This window comes from Macaca thibetana, chromosome 12 (assembly GCF_024542745.1).
Source record: "Macaca thibetana thibetana isolate TM-01 chromosome 12, ASM2454274v1, whole genome shotgun sequence".
Classification (NCBI taxonomy): Eukaryota; Metazoa; Chordata; class Mammalia; order Primates; family Cercopithecidae; genus Macaca; species Macaca thibetana.
Window position 1 is genome coordinate 109020729 of NC_065589.1, and position 20202 is coordinate 109040930.

The 20202-nt window shown below is 38.8% G+C and overlaps 2 protein-coding genes across 3 annotated transcripts in view; both read right to left on the reverse strand.

Moving 5' to 3' along the window:
* The window catches only part of RAB3GAP1 (RAB3 GTPase activating protein catalytic subunit 1), a 1043110-nt gene that overhangs the window by 831346 nt on the left and 191562 nt on the right, over positions 1–20202 (reverse strand). The gene's annotated exons all lie outside the window — the stretch shown is intronic.
* MGAT5 (alpha-1,6-mannosylglycoprotein 6-beta-N-acetylglucosaminyltransferase) overlaps positions 1–20202 on the reverse strand; it is a 338870-nt gene that overhangs the window by 112002 nt on the left and 206666 nt on the right. For both annotated transcript variants that reach the window (XM_050750979.1, XM_050750980.1), the window contains exons 6-10: positions 16400–16471; positions 14275–14436; positions 10918–11087; positions 7298–7432; positions 1526–1659 (exon numbers count right to left, since the gene is read on the reverse strand). In XM_050750979.1, coding sequence (XP_050606936.1) covers positions 1526–1659; positions 7298–7432; positions 10918–11087; positions 14275–14436; positions 16400–16471 — 673 coding nt within the window. The remainder of the gene's footprint in view (positions 1–1525; positions 1660–7297; positions 7433–10917; positions 11088–14274; positions 14437–16399; positions 16472–20202) is intronic.

The window sequence follows — 20202 nt, forward strand, 5'->3', positions numbered from 1 at the left end:
AACTCCATCTCTTGTGGGGCACACACCTGCCATAGCACCCAGCGGTTTTAGTCACTTTGAACACAGTTAATGTTTTATTTCACTTGGTTTAACACACAGGTCACTTCTTAGGCTATTCTGTGCCACCTTATCCCATCCCTCAAAGTTACACAGCAAAGTCAAATCACAGGCAAACTCTGAGCATCCTCACCACACTAAAAGCCATCTGTTACCTAATGTGCCAAAAATCTATTTGCCCCATGAACTGTGCCCCAGGGACGGTGTGTAATAGTAGGATGATACAGCTCCATGAACAATGACGTTTATGAAGCATACAACACACTCTCACAAATCTGAGCTTAATAGAACACTTAAGGATGAGTTGATTTTTAAAATTACTCTTCATTCTTAATTCTCCCTTCTCATGCCTAACACCCAAAGATTAGTCCAATGCATGTGCTGTTACATTTAGTGAGTGTGAGACAGGGGTTACCTTCAGGTAGCTGCATACAATGGGAAGGGACAACCACATGGGAAGAAGATTAGGAAGGAGTCTTTTGGGTCTTGGTTCTACAAAGCAAACAGATTCATCTCAGAAGTTACAAAGTGGAAACCTCTGGATCAAGCTTATCCTGATAATTTTAGAAAACAGGAATTCTCTCATCATCCAAATTATCTCATGTGGCCTTTCACTTCTGGAATAGGGCTTCATCTCATTACTCAAGACTATTGACTTACAAAATAAATTCATTGTTGGCATAAACACTATCAAATGTGGTTTTTGAGTTCACAGTCCTCAGCTAATTAGAAATGAGGCTAGTGCCAGGTAAACAGAAAGCAGCAGGAAGAAATGGTAAAAGTGGGGAAATAACCCTATAGAAACAGAAAATGTCTAAGAGCCTAGCATCTGTGGCCAGTTAATTCATCAGCATTTGGTGTGCTGTTCTTACTGTATTGGCTCATGAAATAAGCACTGCTGCTGAAAACAATGACACCAAGTCAGCAAGAGAAGGCAAAATTTCATTCTGGGCCGAGGATTGAAGAAGTCAGTAAAATACAAAACTGAGTTTAAAACAGTTCCATTTTTTAAAAGCTATTTTTTTCTTTAAAAAGTTTGATGCTTAAATAATTCAGGTTTAATTATGTGGAAAATAGATCTGCATGAAAGACTTCACCCCTCATTAGTGACAAAGTGTACCCTAAATAGCATCTATGTGGCATAAAATGTGTTTAGTGCCTGCCAATCTAAAGTCACTGCAAAGTCCTTTCCCAAGTAGTTTCTAATGATACTTTGTACTGAACATTTTTTCTCCAGAATATTTCCAAGCTTTTCAAAAAATGTTAATGTGGCCTTTCGATTTCAACTAAAAAACAAAACAAAACAAAACAAAACAAACCAATTCAGTAATTCCCAAGGAAAGGTTCAACAGCACAGACTTCTACAGCTAATGGTCCTGAGAATCATAACCCAAAATAGATGGCGGCTAATTTTCTCATCTATTCTTGGTGGCATTCTGGAAAGCATACATGAAACAGGAATACTCACGGAACATGGTATAAAACTGCTGAGGGTTCAGATTCCATTTTCCCCAGGGGGTCTTGTGGCCTTTCGATTGGGCATAATTTGCGTGATTAAATTCAGGTTCAGTACCAAATGAATCGAGGACTCGGAGCATGCACCTGAAAGAAAACAGCAATATGTTTAACACTACATACTTGCCCCCAAAGTTGAAAAGGTAAAAGCTCTAACCCTTCCTTCAGGACTACTAAAAATAGGTAAATCCTTTTAGACAGACGCAGGACCAGACAAAAACTGAGATGTTTTAGAATAGCTTGCGTACCAAACATCTACTTGTGTCACTTTAGTGTCTGAGACATCACACAGCAGATACGATTTGCTTCAGATCGGGTAACTAATTACAGAGGATCAATCAACCACCAGCAAAATAAAAAGTTCCATGAAAGCTTGAACTGCGGACTGCCATGTTCAATGCCGTACCCCCAGCACCTAGCCAGAGCTGAGCACACAGTAGGTGACTAATCAACCGATGCCAAAGAAACAGAGCTACCATCTACAGAGGTCTGATTCTGCTTAAATCATATGACATGTGTTATCTCTAGGAGAAATCACTCAACGTTTTCATCAGTTGGAGTATTTGACTTTACATTAAGCTTAGAATCTTTCAGTAGGCAATGGTATTTTTTATATTTCTGATAGCAATAGAACTTTATTTGCTTTCTCCTAGAACTTGAAGAAATGCAAGTGAAGACGTTTTGTTTACTATTCCACCAAAGCCATAAAACAGGGCCAAATCTGGTCTACCGTCTATTTTCGTAAGGTCTGTGAGCTTAGAATAATCTTTACGTTTTTTTTTTTTTTTTTTTTTTGAGACGGAGTCTTGCTCTGTTGCCCAGACTGGAGTGCAGTGGCCGGATCTCAGCTCACTGCAAGCTCCGCCTCCCGAGTTCACGCCATTCTCCTTTCTCAGCCTCCCGAGTAGCTGGGACTACAGGCGCCCGCCACCTTGCCCAGCTAGTTTTTTGTATTTTTTAGTAGAGGCGGGGTTTCACCGTGTTAGCCAGGATGGTCTCGATCTCCTGACCTCGTGATCCGCCCGTCTCGGCCTCCCAAAGTGCTGGGATTACAGGCTTGAGCCACCACGCCCGGCCATCTTTACGTTCTTAAATGGTTTTTAAAAAATATTTTGTGACATGTACAAATTATATACAATTCCAATTTCCATGTTCAAAAATAAAAATTGTATTTGAATGTGGCCATACCCTGTTGTTGACCTATTGTCTACGGCTGCTTTCATCCTGTAACAGCACAGCTGAATAGCTGCAGTGACGCATACATGGCCCAAAAAGCTTACAATGTTTACTAGCTGGCTCTTTTCAGAAAGTTTCCTGACCGCTGCTCGAGAGTGCACGAAGAACAACCAATTGGAAGAAAGGAATCAATCCCAAAACAAAATTTATTGATTTTGGTAACATTTCATCACTGACTTTCAAAGTATTTGATGTAAATTAAACTTGAGGATGGCCAATAAAAGCAGTTCTATTTTCTAGTATGTATCAATAATACTTCTGAATAACTTTTAGAAGACTAAGAAGCATAAAAGTAAAGACTGAAACTCATATTTTAGAATCAGATGATGGTAACAACTTTTAAAAATCTGGCTCAGTTTTTAAAATCCAAACATGAGATTGGACTTTCTAGGAAGTATACTCATAAATTTTCTTTTCTGTGTGCTAGTTTTCTCGTTAGAGATCACTACAATTTGTTAAGGCCAGGAAGTGAAGAAAAGAAAGGCAGGAAGGCCACAACCACACGTCAAATACAAGCTGACCACAGGAGGAATTTCCCTGTCTGAGATTCTTGTGTGGCTCTCACGGAATATGCTCTCATCATAGCGACAGTTTTCACAGTATCATCAAAGATACGTCATTGGTCTGGTGGCCAATAGGTGGGCAGAAATAAAGCCCACAGTCCTGAAAAAAGAAAGCTAGGGACCCAAGGAACAGATCAGTGTTTCTGTTTTCTTTGCTCTTTGAATAGCTCAGAGCATCCCTTTCCACTTAATAAAACATACCCATTTCTTGTATTTTTCCGTTTAAAAAAAAGATGTACAAGGAACTGGTTTGAGCCAGTATATATTCTTCTGCAAAAGCTGGCAGTGTTAATGGTGGCAGCTCTGAAGGTCACTGCAAAAAGCGGGAGGAGAGGACAGGACCCACGCTGATTTGTGGGGCTGGGGAATGCTCCACTCCTACCAGAGAATCAGACCCGGGATTCGCCAGCACTACTTTGTGAGTCAAAGATTACAGCACTTTGTTACAGCAGGCACAGCAGGGAGAAACGGGCCACTCTTGTCATAAGGAGCCTTGGCTTGAAGGCTCAGCTTTTTCCACTTATTGGCAATTGACTCCAACAGTCTACAGCCATCCTTGGTAACTGGCGGGTTGGTTCCAGGACCCCTGTGGATACCAAAATCCAAGGATACTCAAGTCCCTTACATAAAATGGTATAGTACTTTCATATAACCTATGCACATCCTCTCATATTTAAATCTCTAGATTACTTATAATGCCTAGTATCATATTTGTATTTTTATTATTGTATTATTATCTTTTTCCTTCAGATATTTTTGGTCTGTGGTTGAATCTGTGGATGTGGAACTCATGGCTATAAAATGCTAACAATATACTCTTCTCTAGCTTTGGCTGGTGACCATATTTTTAACTTGAAGTTTTATTATTGTTATTTTTGATTTGGGCAACTAAAACAAATCCTGATGAGTAAAGCTGTCTGCTAAGGGCCTAACGCCTGAAAGCCCAGACTTTGCACAGTGCCTAGATGTAAGCTATGTGGCACTGGGCTCTTCCTGAAAGAGGAATGGAATGATCAGCTGTCTCTCAGAAATTTATAATTTGACATCCTTTTACTTGAGGCTTTTGCTTGGGAATTGCTTTTCTAGCTTATCTAGGTTTAATTTATAAAGCACAGACAGGACACTGGACTTGGTCTAGCACATGGAAGGTTTGACATTACAGTTTTCCTTCTTCAATCACATCCTGCATCTGTGTGTCTTGCAACTATTTTTATAATGTGTTGCTAATATTTAGGCCTTCCCTCTAATGTCTCTGTGTCTGGAACATCATAAGCAGACTAATGACTTAAAAAGATATTTGTTTTGATGCCCAAGGCAGCTCGCCTTCTTTTAACAGGGATCACAGCAGTCATGCCAAGTAACTCCTGGAACCTTCTCTTTGCTGTCAGCCACACTACTATGAAATGGATGTTCAGGAGCTCCTTGCCATGCCCTAATTTCTAATCTGGTGTTTAACATAAAACATGGCATATCTTAGACTACTTGCAGTTTACTTTCTTGTAAGTCCTTCGACAAAGGCCTTGTAGGAAGTAAAATGGGTATGAGTTTTGCAGTAACTAGCAGAATACTAGTTGCATGTAGGCATGTAATATATGTTTAATCGAATTTCCTAGGTCCCTACGTAAATTGGACAAAATTTACAATTAATTTTCCAAGGGTTTGCTCCTAATTGAAAGATCAGATAACAACAATACATTTAATGGAATACATACCAACAACCAAGATGAATACTGACAATTCACCTTGGTTGTTGGTATGTATTCCATTAAATTTCTGATTTTTAAAAGGGAAAATTTTAAATCTTCTCTGACAATTTCTAATTTTTAAAAGGGAAAGAAATCGGCAAGAAACTTCCAAGGGGACCTGAGTAGACTTTTAATAGAATCTTCGCTTCATCACACCACAAAGACTGCAGACCTAAAGCACTAACAGACCTCCTGCCAGGTAATATCACTAACATAGATGATTTATTAAAGAAAGGCAGATAGACATTACATTCATCCATAAAACCCCCTCTGAGATGGTGCCTGTTCATCCAACAAGAATGAAATGCCAATCAACGGTGACCATTTTAATAACAAAATTATCCTTTTTTAATTCACCTAAACACTACCACTGAGAATATTTTTCCATCCAAAGAACTCTTCTTAATAGCGAGGATATGTGAGTCAAGGGAAGCCTGTACTGCATAGATTCCTTTGCACATTTATCAGATGTCTGCCATTTACAAAACGGTAGAAAACAACAACTCTACTTTCGTCAAGATTTCAAGAAACAAGCCAAAACCAGGAAAAAAACCTAATGCAAAAGGTAGAGCACTATCTTGGCCTGCAGCAAGTTTTTAGTTTTGCTTTTTTTATATTTATGTGCCATTTACATAAGTTTATTCACCTTTTAGAATTTATTTTTTAAAGGAAACTTTTAAAGACCATAAATAAAACCCAGCATTATGCAGCCATAAAAAAGGATGAGTTCATGTCCTTTGTAGCTACATGGATGAAGCTAGAAACCATCATTCTGAGCAAACTATCACAAGGACAGAAAACCAAACACCGCATGTTCTCACTCATAGGTGGGAATTGAGCAATGAGAACACTTGGACACAGGGTGGGGAACATCACACACCGGGGCTTGTCGTGGGAAGGTATAGCGTTAGGAGATACACCTAACGTAAATGACGAGTTAACGGGTGCAGCACACCAACATGGCACATTTATACATATGTAACGAACCTGCATGTTGTACACATGTACCCTAGAACTTAAAGTATAATTTTAAAAAATTCATTCTAAAACTGGCAAAATAACTCAGTTTCTCTGTCCATAAAGTTATTAGTCTTGATGAAACTGACATGAGTAGTCAGTGTTATCCAGTACTGTTGTTTACTATTCTCTCATGACTAAAGACCTCCAAATCATTTGATACTCCTGGCAAGGACCAAATTTGGTGGTTTGGGGGACCTTTGTAATGAGAGGAATTTTTAAATGTGATAAAGGACAGAAGCAATAAAAGACAAGACAAAAAATAAAAATGAGAAATTTAAAAAAACCCCAAAAATTAGAAAGAAAAAACCCAGTATTGACCGCCATACATGCAAGATAACAACAACAAAAAAGCATATAACCTTTAGGAAGTATTTTACAATTTAGAATAGATACTTTTGCGTGCTGAATGCTGAGACTCACAGCTACTCTCACATTGTTAAGAATGCATGTGTTAAAAGTAGTGACAGAGATATAGTAGCATCAAACTACACCTTTTCTCAAAAAGACTGAAAGAAAATTGAAAAATTAATAAATTTCTTTATATAATTCATTGTGATTTAGGGCCATGTTTGTATACCAGGTAAAAGTGTTTCAAATACTAAATCGTGGTCCCAAACCCACACTCAGGGAAACACTGAGCTACTCTACTAAATAATAAAGACTGCACAGAGTACACATGCACCACAGTCATACTAATCATTGGCTTATCTTAAAAAGTGCAAGATCCCAGCATTCAGATAACGTATTCCCAGATTTCCCTTCCATGAATGACAAGAATACTGATGAGGTAAAGGGTAAGAAAAGTCAATCATGATCTAAAACCCAAGGAACACAAGAAATGACACTGTACGTATCTTATCAAAATGGTTATTTGATTAAATAGATAACACTGGCATACGCATACTGAGAGGAAGGCTAAGTATTAATACTAGTCAAGGTAGGAGGTTGAACACTTGTTTTCTATTTTTAAGAAACCAATGAAAATAATGAATAGCCAAAGAAAGTACAAAGTCACTGAGAATCTGAATTTCAATTATGAATGAGCAATACACTCCATACAGCTGAAAAGATACTATTTGAGAAGCTTTTTCTACCCACAACCATGCAACCTTTGTTGAGGGGGAAAAAACCCCTTAAGTCAGAAAACCATGCAGCACTTACTGGTAATGAACCCAGGATGGTCCAAGAGTTTTCTTGAATTGAGCAAGTCCTACAATATCAATATAAATGAGCTCAACGATCCTGTCTCCTACAGTTGGGCAGCCAGATCGGTTTCCTACAACCTTCTTCATGATTCTAGAGAAACGGCAAGAGAGAGGGGAGAAAAAAGAGAAAAATCATTTACTTAAAAGGTAATAAACTTGGCAACTTTAATGGTCAAATGCCACCACAACAATCCTTATTAGAGATGACAGCATGGCCCTTTCAAATCTGCTACTTATATAAATTATTTCCATCCATTAAGGCCAACCCAGTACCCTGATTCTGACTCATGCAAAATGGTGCAAATGGTGGCATATAAACACAGTCTTTGAAATCAAGGAAGACATGGGTCTGACTCCATCACCACTATGCAGCAGCTGTGAGACCTTAAACAAGTTACTTAACCTCTCTCAAACTCTTTGCTCATTCCAGAAAACAAGGACTGGATACAAAGAGCATTGGACGCCAATCTCTCAGGGGTTCTTCACAATGAGATACTGAAAAGAAAGTGCCTAATGAATACCAGACACTCAACAACTTAGTTTTCTCCCCCAGAGCCTGTTCTTACTGCTCAGCACCCTTATTAACCTGCCCCCCATCCCCTTTTTCTAAATGTCTTCAATTTCTAGCCTCTATAGTATTAACTTCTTTCTACCTGTCTCATACTGTTCCTTAACTTTTTCTGCTATGTCAAATTTTTCCTCCTAGCTTGACCATATTACAGAACTGGCACTACGGTTTATAGTTTTATTTTTATCACCCTTTCCCCCACCCATGCATTCATCCACACAAAACCACACTTGTGCTCAGAGTGTGATGATGTACTTGATTGGTAGGCCAACTTCATGTGTAGGAACAAGTAACTGCTAACCCTACTGCTACCCACTTACTAATCAACCACCACTGTTGCTTATCCTGGCCCACACCCCACAATAATCCTTCACCAAATTATGAACATCCTGCTTCAAAGGACAAGAGTCACAAACAGGACTCTGCTCGACAGCTCCGTATTAACCACCACATCAGCCACCCTCCTTCCTTCTCCCCTGTTTATGAAAGAACTAGGTTCTGCAGAACCAGTTTCTTCCCAAGAGTCAGAAAACCCTTTCTGTTAAGGGCCAGACAGTGAATATCTTCATCTTTGCAGGCCATACATTCTCAGTCACAACTGGCCCATTCTCCCGTTGTGGAATGAAGACAGCTATACATGATATGTAAACAATAGGCATGGCTGTGTTCCCATGAAACTTTATTTATTATTTATTTTCAGATGGAGTTTTGCTCTTGTTGCCCAGGCTAGAGTGCAATGGCACGATCTTGGCTCACTGCAACCTCCACCTTCCGGGATCAAGCGATTCTCCTGCCTCAGCTTCCTGAGTAGCTGGGATTATAGGTGCCTGTCCCCATACCTGGCTGATTTTTGCATTTTTACAAAAGAGAGACAGGGTTTCACCATGTTGGTCAGGCTGGTCTCGAACTCCTGACCTCAGGTGATCCACCCGCCTCGGCCTCCCAAAGTGCTGGGATTTTAGGCGTGAGCCACCATGCCTGGCCCCATGGAACTTTATTTACAAAAAAAGACAGAGGGCTGATTTGGCCTGCTGAGCCATAGTTTGCAAACATGATGCTCAGTGTTTCCCAAACTCGCCTGTATAATGAAATTACCTGGAGGCATCACAAAATACTTATGGCTCTGCCCTACCCCCAAGGGTTGTGATTTAATTAGCCTGTGGCATGGTCTGTGGGATTTTTAAAAGATACCCCAAAGTTAAAAAATAAATACAAAGATCTCCAGGTGGTTCTAAAGTACAGATATATTTAAAGACCACTGTTCTATGTTGCTTCCACAATTATCTTCTTAAATAAAACACATCTAGCCCTGACCCCAGTGTGCATAAAGACTACTAGAGTTAAGTCCTCACTTAACATCATCAATAGGTTCCTGAAAACTGGGACTTTAAACAAAACAACAGATAGCAGGCCCACCAATAAAGTCATTTCCTTCAAATCAGTGGTTATAATGTTAATGAAAAAAACTGGCTTGATTTTACATAATTTCAGTTATAGTCCTAGTTTCCAAGAACCTATCAACAATGTTAAGTGAGGACATACTGAACAAATTTTCCCTCGACCATCAAATTCAGTCTCTGACTGATAAATCCCTAACACGCCTTTCCTGACCTCCCCAGGCAGTACTTGTCCCTGGTACTACCACAGCACTCCATTTATTTACCTACCCACTCATTCATTCACCTATTTATTCCTTCACTCATTCACTCTATAGTTATGTGAGTACTCATTACTTGCTAGGCACTATCTAGATGCCCACTACACAGTGACAATACTGTTTTCTGTAATCCCAGTGCTTACATTCTAGCATCCACATACACCTCACTTAGCACCAATAGAATTGGAATTAGTGTAGTTATTATGTAATATATTAATTGTAATTATCAAATGATTGGCAGCTCCTTGACCACGCATTGGTCATCTCTGTATGTCCTACACCAAAACTAGCCTATAGAAGGCACCAGATGAGTGACTGCTAACTGTACAAATGCAGCCACTGTGTAGGTTGTGTATCCAATTTTTTTTTGTTTGCTTTTGTTTTTTTTTTTGAGACAGAGTCTTGCTCTGTCACCCAGGCTGGAGTGCAGTGGCATGATCTCAGCTCACTGCAGCCTCTGCCTCTCGAGTAGATGGGACTACAGGCATGGGCCACTGCACCTGGTTAATTCTTGTATTTTTAGTAGAGACAGGGTTTCGCCATGTTGGCCAGGTTGGTCCTGAATTCCTGGTCTCAAGTGATCTACCTATCTTGGCCTCCCAAAGTGCTGGGAGCCACCATATATTGTTTTAACATGTCTCTCATCTCAATGAGCTCTAGAATGTTCATTCAAGGTATTTCTTCTGGAAATATATGACATATAGCAACATGACAACTTGACTGTTGGGTGGGAAGTCTCCATGGGCAATTATCCTAAGCAACTGCAGGGGATGGAAGCGTCCCTGCTCAGCCAGCTATGCCAATATAGAAGGGATTACAGGAGGGCTGGAGCTAGAAGCAAATTTCAGTGAAATAAAACACCCAAGTAGAGTTAACAGACTCAGGTGCAAGTTGGCTAATTGAAAAAGGACCGGCTCTGGGCTTTCAGGAAATTTGTTCTATCCAAATTAAATTACAAACAGGAACCCGCCCTGTTTTAAGACTTAGAAAGATTGATGTTGAGTAGGCAGTGGTATGAATTTTAGCAAGAGACAGGGAATTAGGAAAGTCAATAATGTTTCGTGCTACAGATGTTGGAAGCACCTGTAATAGCAAAGAATAAGCTCCTTAGTTTGAATTTTCTGGTATTCATTTATGAAGCCTCTGGAGCCTTCAGCTACAATGAAAACATATTATCCTTTTCACAGTGTATGTATTTAGCTCCTGAAAATAATCTTCTTATCTCCTGTTTAGTGAATCATCACTTTCATTTTCCTCGACAAAAAATTACACACTAATAGAGGTAACACTTCAAGAGTTTACAATTTCTTTCCTGTATTCTGATTTTAAAATTGAAAAGTAATCTCCTTACTCTTTGAGCTCAGCCAGTGAAGCTGAAATCCTAATGTCATGGCCCAGTAAGTACAGAGATGTAATTAAATCACTCCACTGAACTAATTCACCAAGAGGGCCACCACTGAAAGCTGTCTCTGCAATCTTAAATCCAGATTCCTTGGTCAGGAGTCCCAGGTGAACGAGGACCTGGAAAACAGAGAGGCATATACTGATTCACACTGAACCACATACAAAATGCACAGTACTGCGCCAAGAAGTGATCAACAAATCCCAAAGTCATGTTTACATCCTAACAAAATCTCAAGTGTGGGGAATGCTGTTTTTCTAGAAGGTACAAAGGAAGGAAATAATTTTTCATTGTGGTTTTAGAGAAATAAAATCACTGCAGCCATTGGTATGGCTATGAGTACAAGGTTATGGACAGATAATCCCACCTTTTGAAAGCACAGTGTATTTTTAAAATCAGGATTAAAGGAAGGTAAGACAGGACAACATTTTCTAACACTCTTGGTCTTTTATCTACAGCTAAAATACTTCTAACCTCTTACCATGGAAAATTTCAAATACATAGAAAGTATTGGAAATTTGAATATACATGACAATAGTCAATACCAAAGTAATTACTGTGTAGCTTCAACAATTATTAATGCATGACAAATCTTAATCTATAACCCCATTTTCTCCCAACCCCTCTAGATTATCTCAAAGCAAATTCTTGACATATCCTTTCATCTATAAATATTTTGGTATGCATTTCTGAAAGGAACAAACCTTCACTTGAAAAATATAACTTGAACATCACTACTATCCCTAAAAAACCTAGTAATTCCTTAACATCATCCGATATCCAGTTAATATTCATACTTCTTCAACTGCCCTTTATTTTTTCTAAGTGCACTTGTGCGATTCAAGAGTCAGAGAACATACATAATAATTGCCTCATATGTCTCTTAGCCTCATAGGAAACAATGTACAGGTGTGTCTGTCTTGGGATGTTAGAAGTCCTTGATGGTCACTAGCTAGATCCATTAATCCATTAGGGACTGCAAAATGATATTTTACCATTCTTTGTTTATTAGCTGGAATGCCTCTCTATGAAGAGAAACTACCCCTCATCAACTATTTGGTCACCCTGAGGTTAACTCTAAGGTTATAGATAAATGCAGCCAAACTTGTACTTGGTATAGAAGGAGCCTGGTAAATATTTGAGTCTTTCTCTTTATTTGCCAGTTTTTCAGAACAATAAACTTGTTTTTTAGCCTACTCTAATGATGATCTATGAGGATTTTTAATTAAAAAAATCATTATAACATCAAAGCTATTTGATATGCTTCAAAATATTGTGGATATTCCTCTTACCAACTATCCAGTTGTCCCACCTGGGCCTGTGGGAGGCTATCCAAGCTGGCTCCTAAGTTCCTTTGACATGATCTTAGTCTTCTTTGATAGCTTCTCCGCATGTGGTGCCTGACAAGATTGTTCTAGGCTCAACAGGTACAATTTCTGCCTTGGACCTTAGTAAGCCATTTTTCCAAGAACCTCTTATACCACTTAGTAGAAATAGCATTTAGAGACTAAAGTGTGGGGCTTAAGGGACTCAATTTTATTACTATTTATAGGCCTTACAGTGGCCCTACCTAGGAAATTTGTTTTTCCTCAAAGATAAAGCAAATCATGAGTTCCGATTGGTGCTTCCAATTCAAACTCAGGGTTACAGTGTTTTTACATAACATCACCAATCCTACCATCCATTAATTCTTTTCTTCCACACTGCAGATCCCACTTCTCAAAGACACTAACATAATTACTCATCTGCTTTACTCCAATGTTCACAATGGATTCAGAATGAGAATATCAATGCTACTGCATATTACATGATTAATAAAAATGGTTTTAAGATGTTTTTACAGTTTTTTATCCTTTGTGATATCCCATCAGAAGTGTATCGTTTACTGTGTTCTAAAGCCACTAAGAATAATCTTTCTGTGTGCTTCCATCAAAACTGGATGGATATATAGTCAGTTCTTTTGTTTTGTATTCCTCCTAATTTTTAGTTTTTGGTAATAAAATTTCATTTAGCACTTACATAAAATGATTCCAGTGTCAAATCTACAAAGTCAGATATATTCAGAAGTCTAGTTTCTATGGCAGTTTCTGTTGCCTCCATGCTAATCCCAACTCCCCTTATTTGACCTTTTTATTCCCTCTTATTGTAGTAAAATACACCCAACATAAAATTTACCATTTTAATGTATACGGTTCAGCAGCATGAAGCACATTCACATTATTGTGCAACCATCATCACCATCTCCTTTATTTTTAATTTTAGTCTATCAAAATAAGAAAAATACATTTTCAAACTAAGAGCAAGAAGCAAATATATGTATCTGTATATATCTATATGTATACATAGATAGAAATTTCCTCTCTCTCTTAAAAATAATGTACACTATTCTCTACTTTTCTTCACCTAACAATACATCCTCAAGGTTACTCCACAGGAATATATAGAAAAATTCTTTATTTCTTTTTACAGTCCACCTGTGCATGTGAACACATGCTCTTCCATACATGACCGTTCGGTGACAGAATGTTTCGTCCTGCTGTCTCACAAATTCACAAGATCTAGGCAAAAGTGATCTATCAAACTGTGGCTTGGGGTCTTGCATATATATCTTTATTTTCTTTTTCAAACATATCAGATCAGTTGGATTAGGAATACCAAACTCATTTTTAAGTTTTTTAGATGTGGGAGCAAATTGTTCCCTTTGCTCAGTTCTGAAATCAAAACAGTTAATCTAAAGCCAGACCACCAAATCCATAGCTAACAGGGCATAAAGTCTTCTAAGTCCAGGGGTATTCGAGAGGTTTTCCAAGTCTCTCCTCATGAACTAGAAAGCAACTGGCTCAAATTTAATCAAATTTTTCTCTCCCTCTCCTAGGAGCATAAGCAGAAGCACCAACCAGACAGAGTAACAATGAAACTCACTGGCTGTCCAAAAGCCAGGGATGAAAATCAACAAAAATATAAAATTTTCATGATGATATAATAGGAAGCTCTCAAAGGTTGGATTCAGGTAAGGAAATGGGGGAAAGTTTCCTGATACCCTGACAAAGACAGGTTCGAAGGAAAAGTCTTACAGGCAGATATTCTGCTTGGCTTCACCCAAGAAACTTGTGCCAGACCCTGCTAAGTAGGAGCATTGTAAGTAGGCAAAGGCCAACCCAAAAACAGCTGTACAAGAGACTGAGCAGAATCACCCTGAGGGAGTATCATTTGAGATATGACATTTCTCTTAGTCTTGTTTCCAAGCAAAATCAAATTGTAAAAGAAAACTGGCATCTAACTGCACTGAATTAATAAGAAACTCACTTTCTTCCGCTTTCTCTTCTCAAGGTTCTGCTTTTCTGCCAGGGACTTGATTGCTTGAATCCATGCGTCAGCCATTCGCCGGATCCGTAGTCTCATCCACCGGAATTCTTCATGCTTTTTCATCATACTGTAGAGAATATTAAAATCTGTACGAATTTCCGCCTAGCAACAGAAATTTAATAAAATGAATAGAAGATAAAAAGTCAGAAAGCATAATGGTTTTCATGATGTGACATTTGAAAACTTAAAAGGGTTAGTCAATTAAATTGAGAGCTTCAAAAGTAAGTCTTGTCTGCTGCAGCTTTGACTTTAAGGTCCCAGGACTGCAAATTGAAGCAAAGGCTGCTGACTGCTGATCTGCCGGAAGGGACATCATTAAAAAATTAGAAATCGAGAAAAGCAGCACAGGCATTACAAAGCCCTGAGCTATGTTCAAATGCAGTTTTTATAATGAGTATGCTTGATGTACCTTGAAATTCTCAGCACTCAAATTTACTGTGCCATTTGGATCTACCATAGGACAGCAGACTTCTAAGAAAACTGAAGTCAATTCTTAGCAGGCTGTTTGACAATGTGGAAGTTGCCAAAAAGCCTCTTTCTGTCCACGGAGTTAAACAGGGAAATAAATGTTCATCTTCTGGTTTTGTCCCAGTCCAAACAAAAATTCATTGTTCTCTAAGGAATTTAAGAGCCAGGAATACTACTTTTCTGTCATGAGCAAGTACAATTTAAAATTCAGACCAGAATAACTTAAAAGCCAGGAAGAATATTTTTCCTAATGTTCTAGAGAATATAGCTGGATACAATCAGTGACTGGAATAACAGAGAAACATAATAACCAGGATTTATTTCACAGAACATCTCAAACATGCTGAATCCACCTTTTCAGCTATCACCATAGCTCATTCTAAACACTCATCTCTTTTCTTTCTTTATTCCCCTTTGAGATAGGGTCTCACACTCCCACCCAGACTAGAACGCAGTGGCATGATCACAGCTCACTGGAGCCTTGAACTTGGGCTCAAGCGATCCTCTTGTCACCTTAGCCTTCCAAGTAGCTGAAACTATAGGCACACGCCACGCTCAGCTAGTTTTTAAATTTTTTGTAGTGATGGGGTCTTGCTGTATTGCCCAGGCTGGTCTCAAATGACTGGCCTCAAGCAATCCTCCTGCCTCAGCCTCCTAAAGTGCTGAAATTACAGGCATGAGCCACTACACCCAGTTTCATTTCCCTTCTTGACTAAACAATATCCTAGGACTCCTGTGGTTTACAGCATGGATCAGCAAACTACAGCCCTTGGGCTAAATCCTCACTGCTTATTTTTGTGCATAAAATTTTACTGGAACTCAGCCACGCCCCTTCATTTACATATTATCCAGGGCTGCTCTCTCTGTTACAATGGCAGAATTGAGAAGCTGCAATGAGACCACATGGCCTGCAAAGATGAAACTATTTACTATCCGGGTATTTTGCAGAAGTTTGCTGATCTATGGTCTAAAGAATAAAGACTTATGCTTTTAATGGGGCAACAAGTACTTTCACAGTCCCCTTCCAACCTTCCCAGTTTCATCTTCAGCCTAGCTCATCCAATCCCCTATGGCCTTGGCCAACTGAACCATGCAGGCTCTACTCCCAGAAACTGCCATGCTCTCATTTTCCCATATGAGAGATACCCTTTTCTCCTTGACCTTATATAAAATCACTCATCATTTTAAATTCAGCTCCAATGTCATCTTCACTATGCAATCTACCCTGAATATTGCAGACTAAAATTAGCTCTTCCTCATTAATTCCCACAGGCCTATATCACAGCATTTGTGACAGAGATGGTCATTATCTGCCATCACCCTTATTAGATCACGTAGGGCCTCCACATCTGGTACCAGGTCTTACTCATATCAGCAGCCCATCATTTAGGAACCCTCAGAGAATTGCTCAGTAAACAAACATATGCTAATGGTTGACTGATTTGGTCACCTAGACTTCCACAGAGATGAATAACAGAAGTTTTTCAGTGTAACACTATTTCAGGTTACAGTTGACATTTCTAGAAGATTCCACATGTATCACTTGGCATCTGACCTAAATGCCCAAGTCTAGAAAGAGTTTTCCAAAATCACTTACCAATGAATTATGATCAGCTTCTTCGTAGGGATTTTTTGCTCTCCAAGGTAAATGAGGACACCAATTTTCAACCTAAAAAACATCAGTGACACTAAGTATGCAACTTCATCTATAATGAATTAATATACAAACAAAGCACCGAGAACAGCTCCTGGCAAACAACGAGCACTATATTAATATGTGCTATTTTTATTATTAGCCAAATTCCCATGCTTTTAGCTAGTATTCGAGATACAAGTGCCCTCTCAGATGAAACAATCAGCAGCAAAGGTCAGAAGAAAGAGATTATATTTTACATCTATCCTTCAAAGTACTCTACAGCAATTAATTCCTTAGTCATTTAATCCTCACATCTCTGTACCAGAAGGAAAGGGAGTCTAATGGCAGAAGGTTAAAAGACTGAAACATTGCCACCGGGGAATGAGAATCTAAGGTGTCTCTGTGACCATTTAGCAAATGGACAGGAATGATCTTTATCTGTTGTGGCATATCTGGAAAGGAAATTGAATGGCACTGAAGCCACAGAACTCAATCCTTTATCTGGGTTAGGAATGCTACTGATAGTTTAGGGCTAATTGGTCAAGGTTTCTCTCATTTTCTAGCTATTCACTTCACACTATCTCAAGAAATAAGGTGATAAAACCTATTTGAGGAGGAGGAAAAAAAAAAAAAAACCTTGATGATCTTGTGAGAGCCATTCTGGAAGATGGACTGTTCTGTCAATGCATAAGGTTTAGAAATTGAGGGGAGGAGGAAAGAGAAAGGAAAAAAGAACTTGATTTTATAGAAATTTCAGCAAAGGTTATCAAAGACTATTAGGCAACTTAATTTCTAGCAAAAAAATGAGAAATGCATTAAAGTTCTATTGATGTCTATTCTCTGTCAAAACTAGTCATAATGAAGACAGCATTATCACCTGTTTACTAATAAATAATGAGATTATGAAATATGGCTAACAAACAGGCATTGAAAATAATTTTTCTATGGCCAGGTAGACCTATAAAACTTAATGAGCAGGACAGTGAGGGAATGTCCTTAAAGTGGTCACTAAGATGGCAGAGACATGTGTGGAACCATGGCCTCATGGGTCAGCAGAAGACAGTTTGCCCTTTCAGTCTCGGTAAGTTTTCCAAGAAACATGTCGGTTTTACTAATCTAGAAGTTACTCATAATCCAAGGTGATCTGTACTATAACCAAAGTAATTGGCCTGATTTGCATAAAGCCATCTGCCACTGCAGATGATCCCAAAGCAATAAGCAGAGAGAAGCAAAGCTCGGGGAGAGGGCGGAAGCTCTGAATAGGAAAAGTGAAATATTCTCTTTTCTTCTTATGGAATAAAATTAGACCTTACCGTATTTGTGAATGATTCAGAGACTCAAAAGGATTCCCCACAAGGAAAGCTGAAATGGTTTTTACTCATAAAAAAGAAAACACCAACTTGCCTTGGAGGCCTACAGTCTAATCACTGGGATCTGACAACAACATGACCATGAAAGGCAATATCTGCAGCTCCACAAATGAGAAAAATGAGGAAAAACAGCAAAGTCTGCAAGTGGATGAAGCCTAAGCTGGTCTCAGCAGCATTATGCACATCTGTACCTTGTATTCTTAGGCCAGATTGAATTATTTAGCTCCAATTAGATTTGTGCAAATGGACTCAATAAACCATATTTGTAACATGAAGGCTTCAAATGGATTGTAGACTTGATTGTGAGATATTTAATGTCACCCCATCCCCCCCCATCCCACCCCCATCCCTGCAAAAAAAAAAAAAAAAAAAAAAAAAAAAAATTGGATGAGCAAGGAAGGTACAGACTTGAAATAAACCTCACACCAAATAAACAACCAAATTTACCAGCCACCCACTAGGATAAAACGTTTTCCCAGGAATGGCATGATGGGGAAAGATGAAATAAGACTAAAAAAAATCAACTAAGAGGAGAGACATGAGCAAGACCAGATAGTGATAAAGTTCCCTCCCCACTCTGCCACTGCAAGAAGAATCTTTCAAGATTCACTGTGATGAAAATACCAGTCCCAGGTGATTTTTAAAAAAATGACTTCCCTACAGAAGCCTCAAGACTGTAATGCTTCTTTGAAACTGATCATTTATTTTAGTTCTTCTTATTCTAAATCACTTCCTAAGGCTCCAAGGGCACTCCCGAAAATATAAAATATAGAGTCAGTCCAATTTAGCTTTTAGCAAGAAATTTCGCTGTTATAACATGTACACATGCACTTGTAATGGTGGGAAAATCAATTATGAACATCTTAGCACAGAGTGGGGAGGTGGGTTTTTAAGGTTGTTTTTGTATGCTGTGATAGGATAACTGGTTAACAAAATAATTAAATTATACATAAACCAGTTATCCCATGGGGAGAAGGGAAAAACAAAACAAAGCACTTTTTTCTTTGGGAAACCTCGGAGGATTACCAGGATTGGAAAAAAGCCAGCACTGGCAATAACTCTGAGTACTGAAACAAACAGCTCTCAAATGAGCAACATTTTCCTAAATAGGAACACCATTAATAACATTCAGGGAAAATGTTGCTGAAGGTTAATAACAACCTCTTAATCCCTAACTTTGCTTTCTTTTGATCTGTCCAGAGTCCTTTAACAAGCTGAACCCACCAGTACAGGATGCTACCAATAAAGCTGGACCCCAAGGTGAGCCCCACCTTCTATGGCTCTATTTCAAGTCACTCTCAATAGCTCTTCTACTCTTGGCTCTCAGAGCCCTAGCGTCCTACAGCTGTCTTTGACCACCTTCCTTCACACTGTCTCAACTGTGGCTCCTGGTACTCTCTTACTGGGACACAATTTATATTTCCCCTCAGTATGGAGACACACTGGGTGCCCCGCCTTCCCGCTACCACCCTCTGCCGTCAACCCCATCTCTGCCCAGTTTTTATGGCCTGGGAAAGACCTGCCTCAAGCCCTCTGACAGGGAAGGGACTGGACAGTCTTAAAAGTAGCCTACAATTCACCACTACAAGTCTAAGAAATTAAAATCGTCTGAGCTCATGGCAACACGCACACAACAATCCATCCAGGAGAAGCATTCCTCCAGTAACCTTCAATTGGAAAGCAAATTCTTTGACATGAACTAATCTTTTTAGCTCACTAGCCTCAGGCCACAAAATGAAGATGCAACAAAAACAAAGACCAGCCAGGCTAAAACTTTAGAACATCAATGCACATTCCATGGAAAGGACCCTATAAAATCACTTTTCTTGAACAAGGAGATACAAAAGATAACAATTTGTTTTTTTGACATTCCTCCTCACAGTGATTTAAACTTCCTTGAACAAAAAGGGTTTTGCAGCTTAAACATGAACACTGCGAATCAAAGCATTCTCTGAGTCCCTAGAAGTCTAATCTGGTAAGACTTATTTCCAAGGTCTGTAGGATAGACAATTCATTATATTAAAGGGAAAAAACTTGTTGGCAGATACATAGACAACTCAAGTTGGAGTTTAAAGAGGGAAAGAAAAAGTAACAAAGTTACTGGGAAAACTAATAGATTCAATGTATACATGCATGTTGCTAGATATAATATGGCAAAACTTCTAGTAGTAATGTTCTGTTCTTTTGAAAGAATGATTAGTCTTTGTTGTGGCTTTTTCTTTCACGATTAATGTGAAGTATTCTGTTCTAATGGGTCACCAACACACAGGATTTCATGCTGTATTTTTCAGATGATTTAAGTACAATCAAAACTAAATGAGAAAAATACATACAGAAAGTCTGAGATCGTCTCTGGATGATGGTGTTCTGGGTGCTTTTCATTTTCTTTTTGCT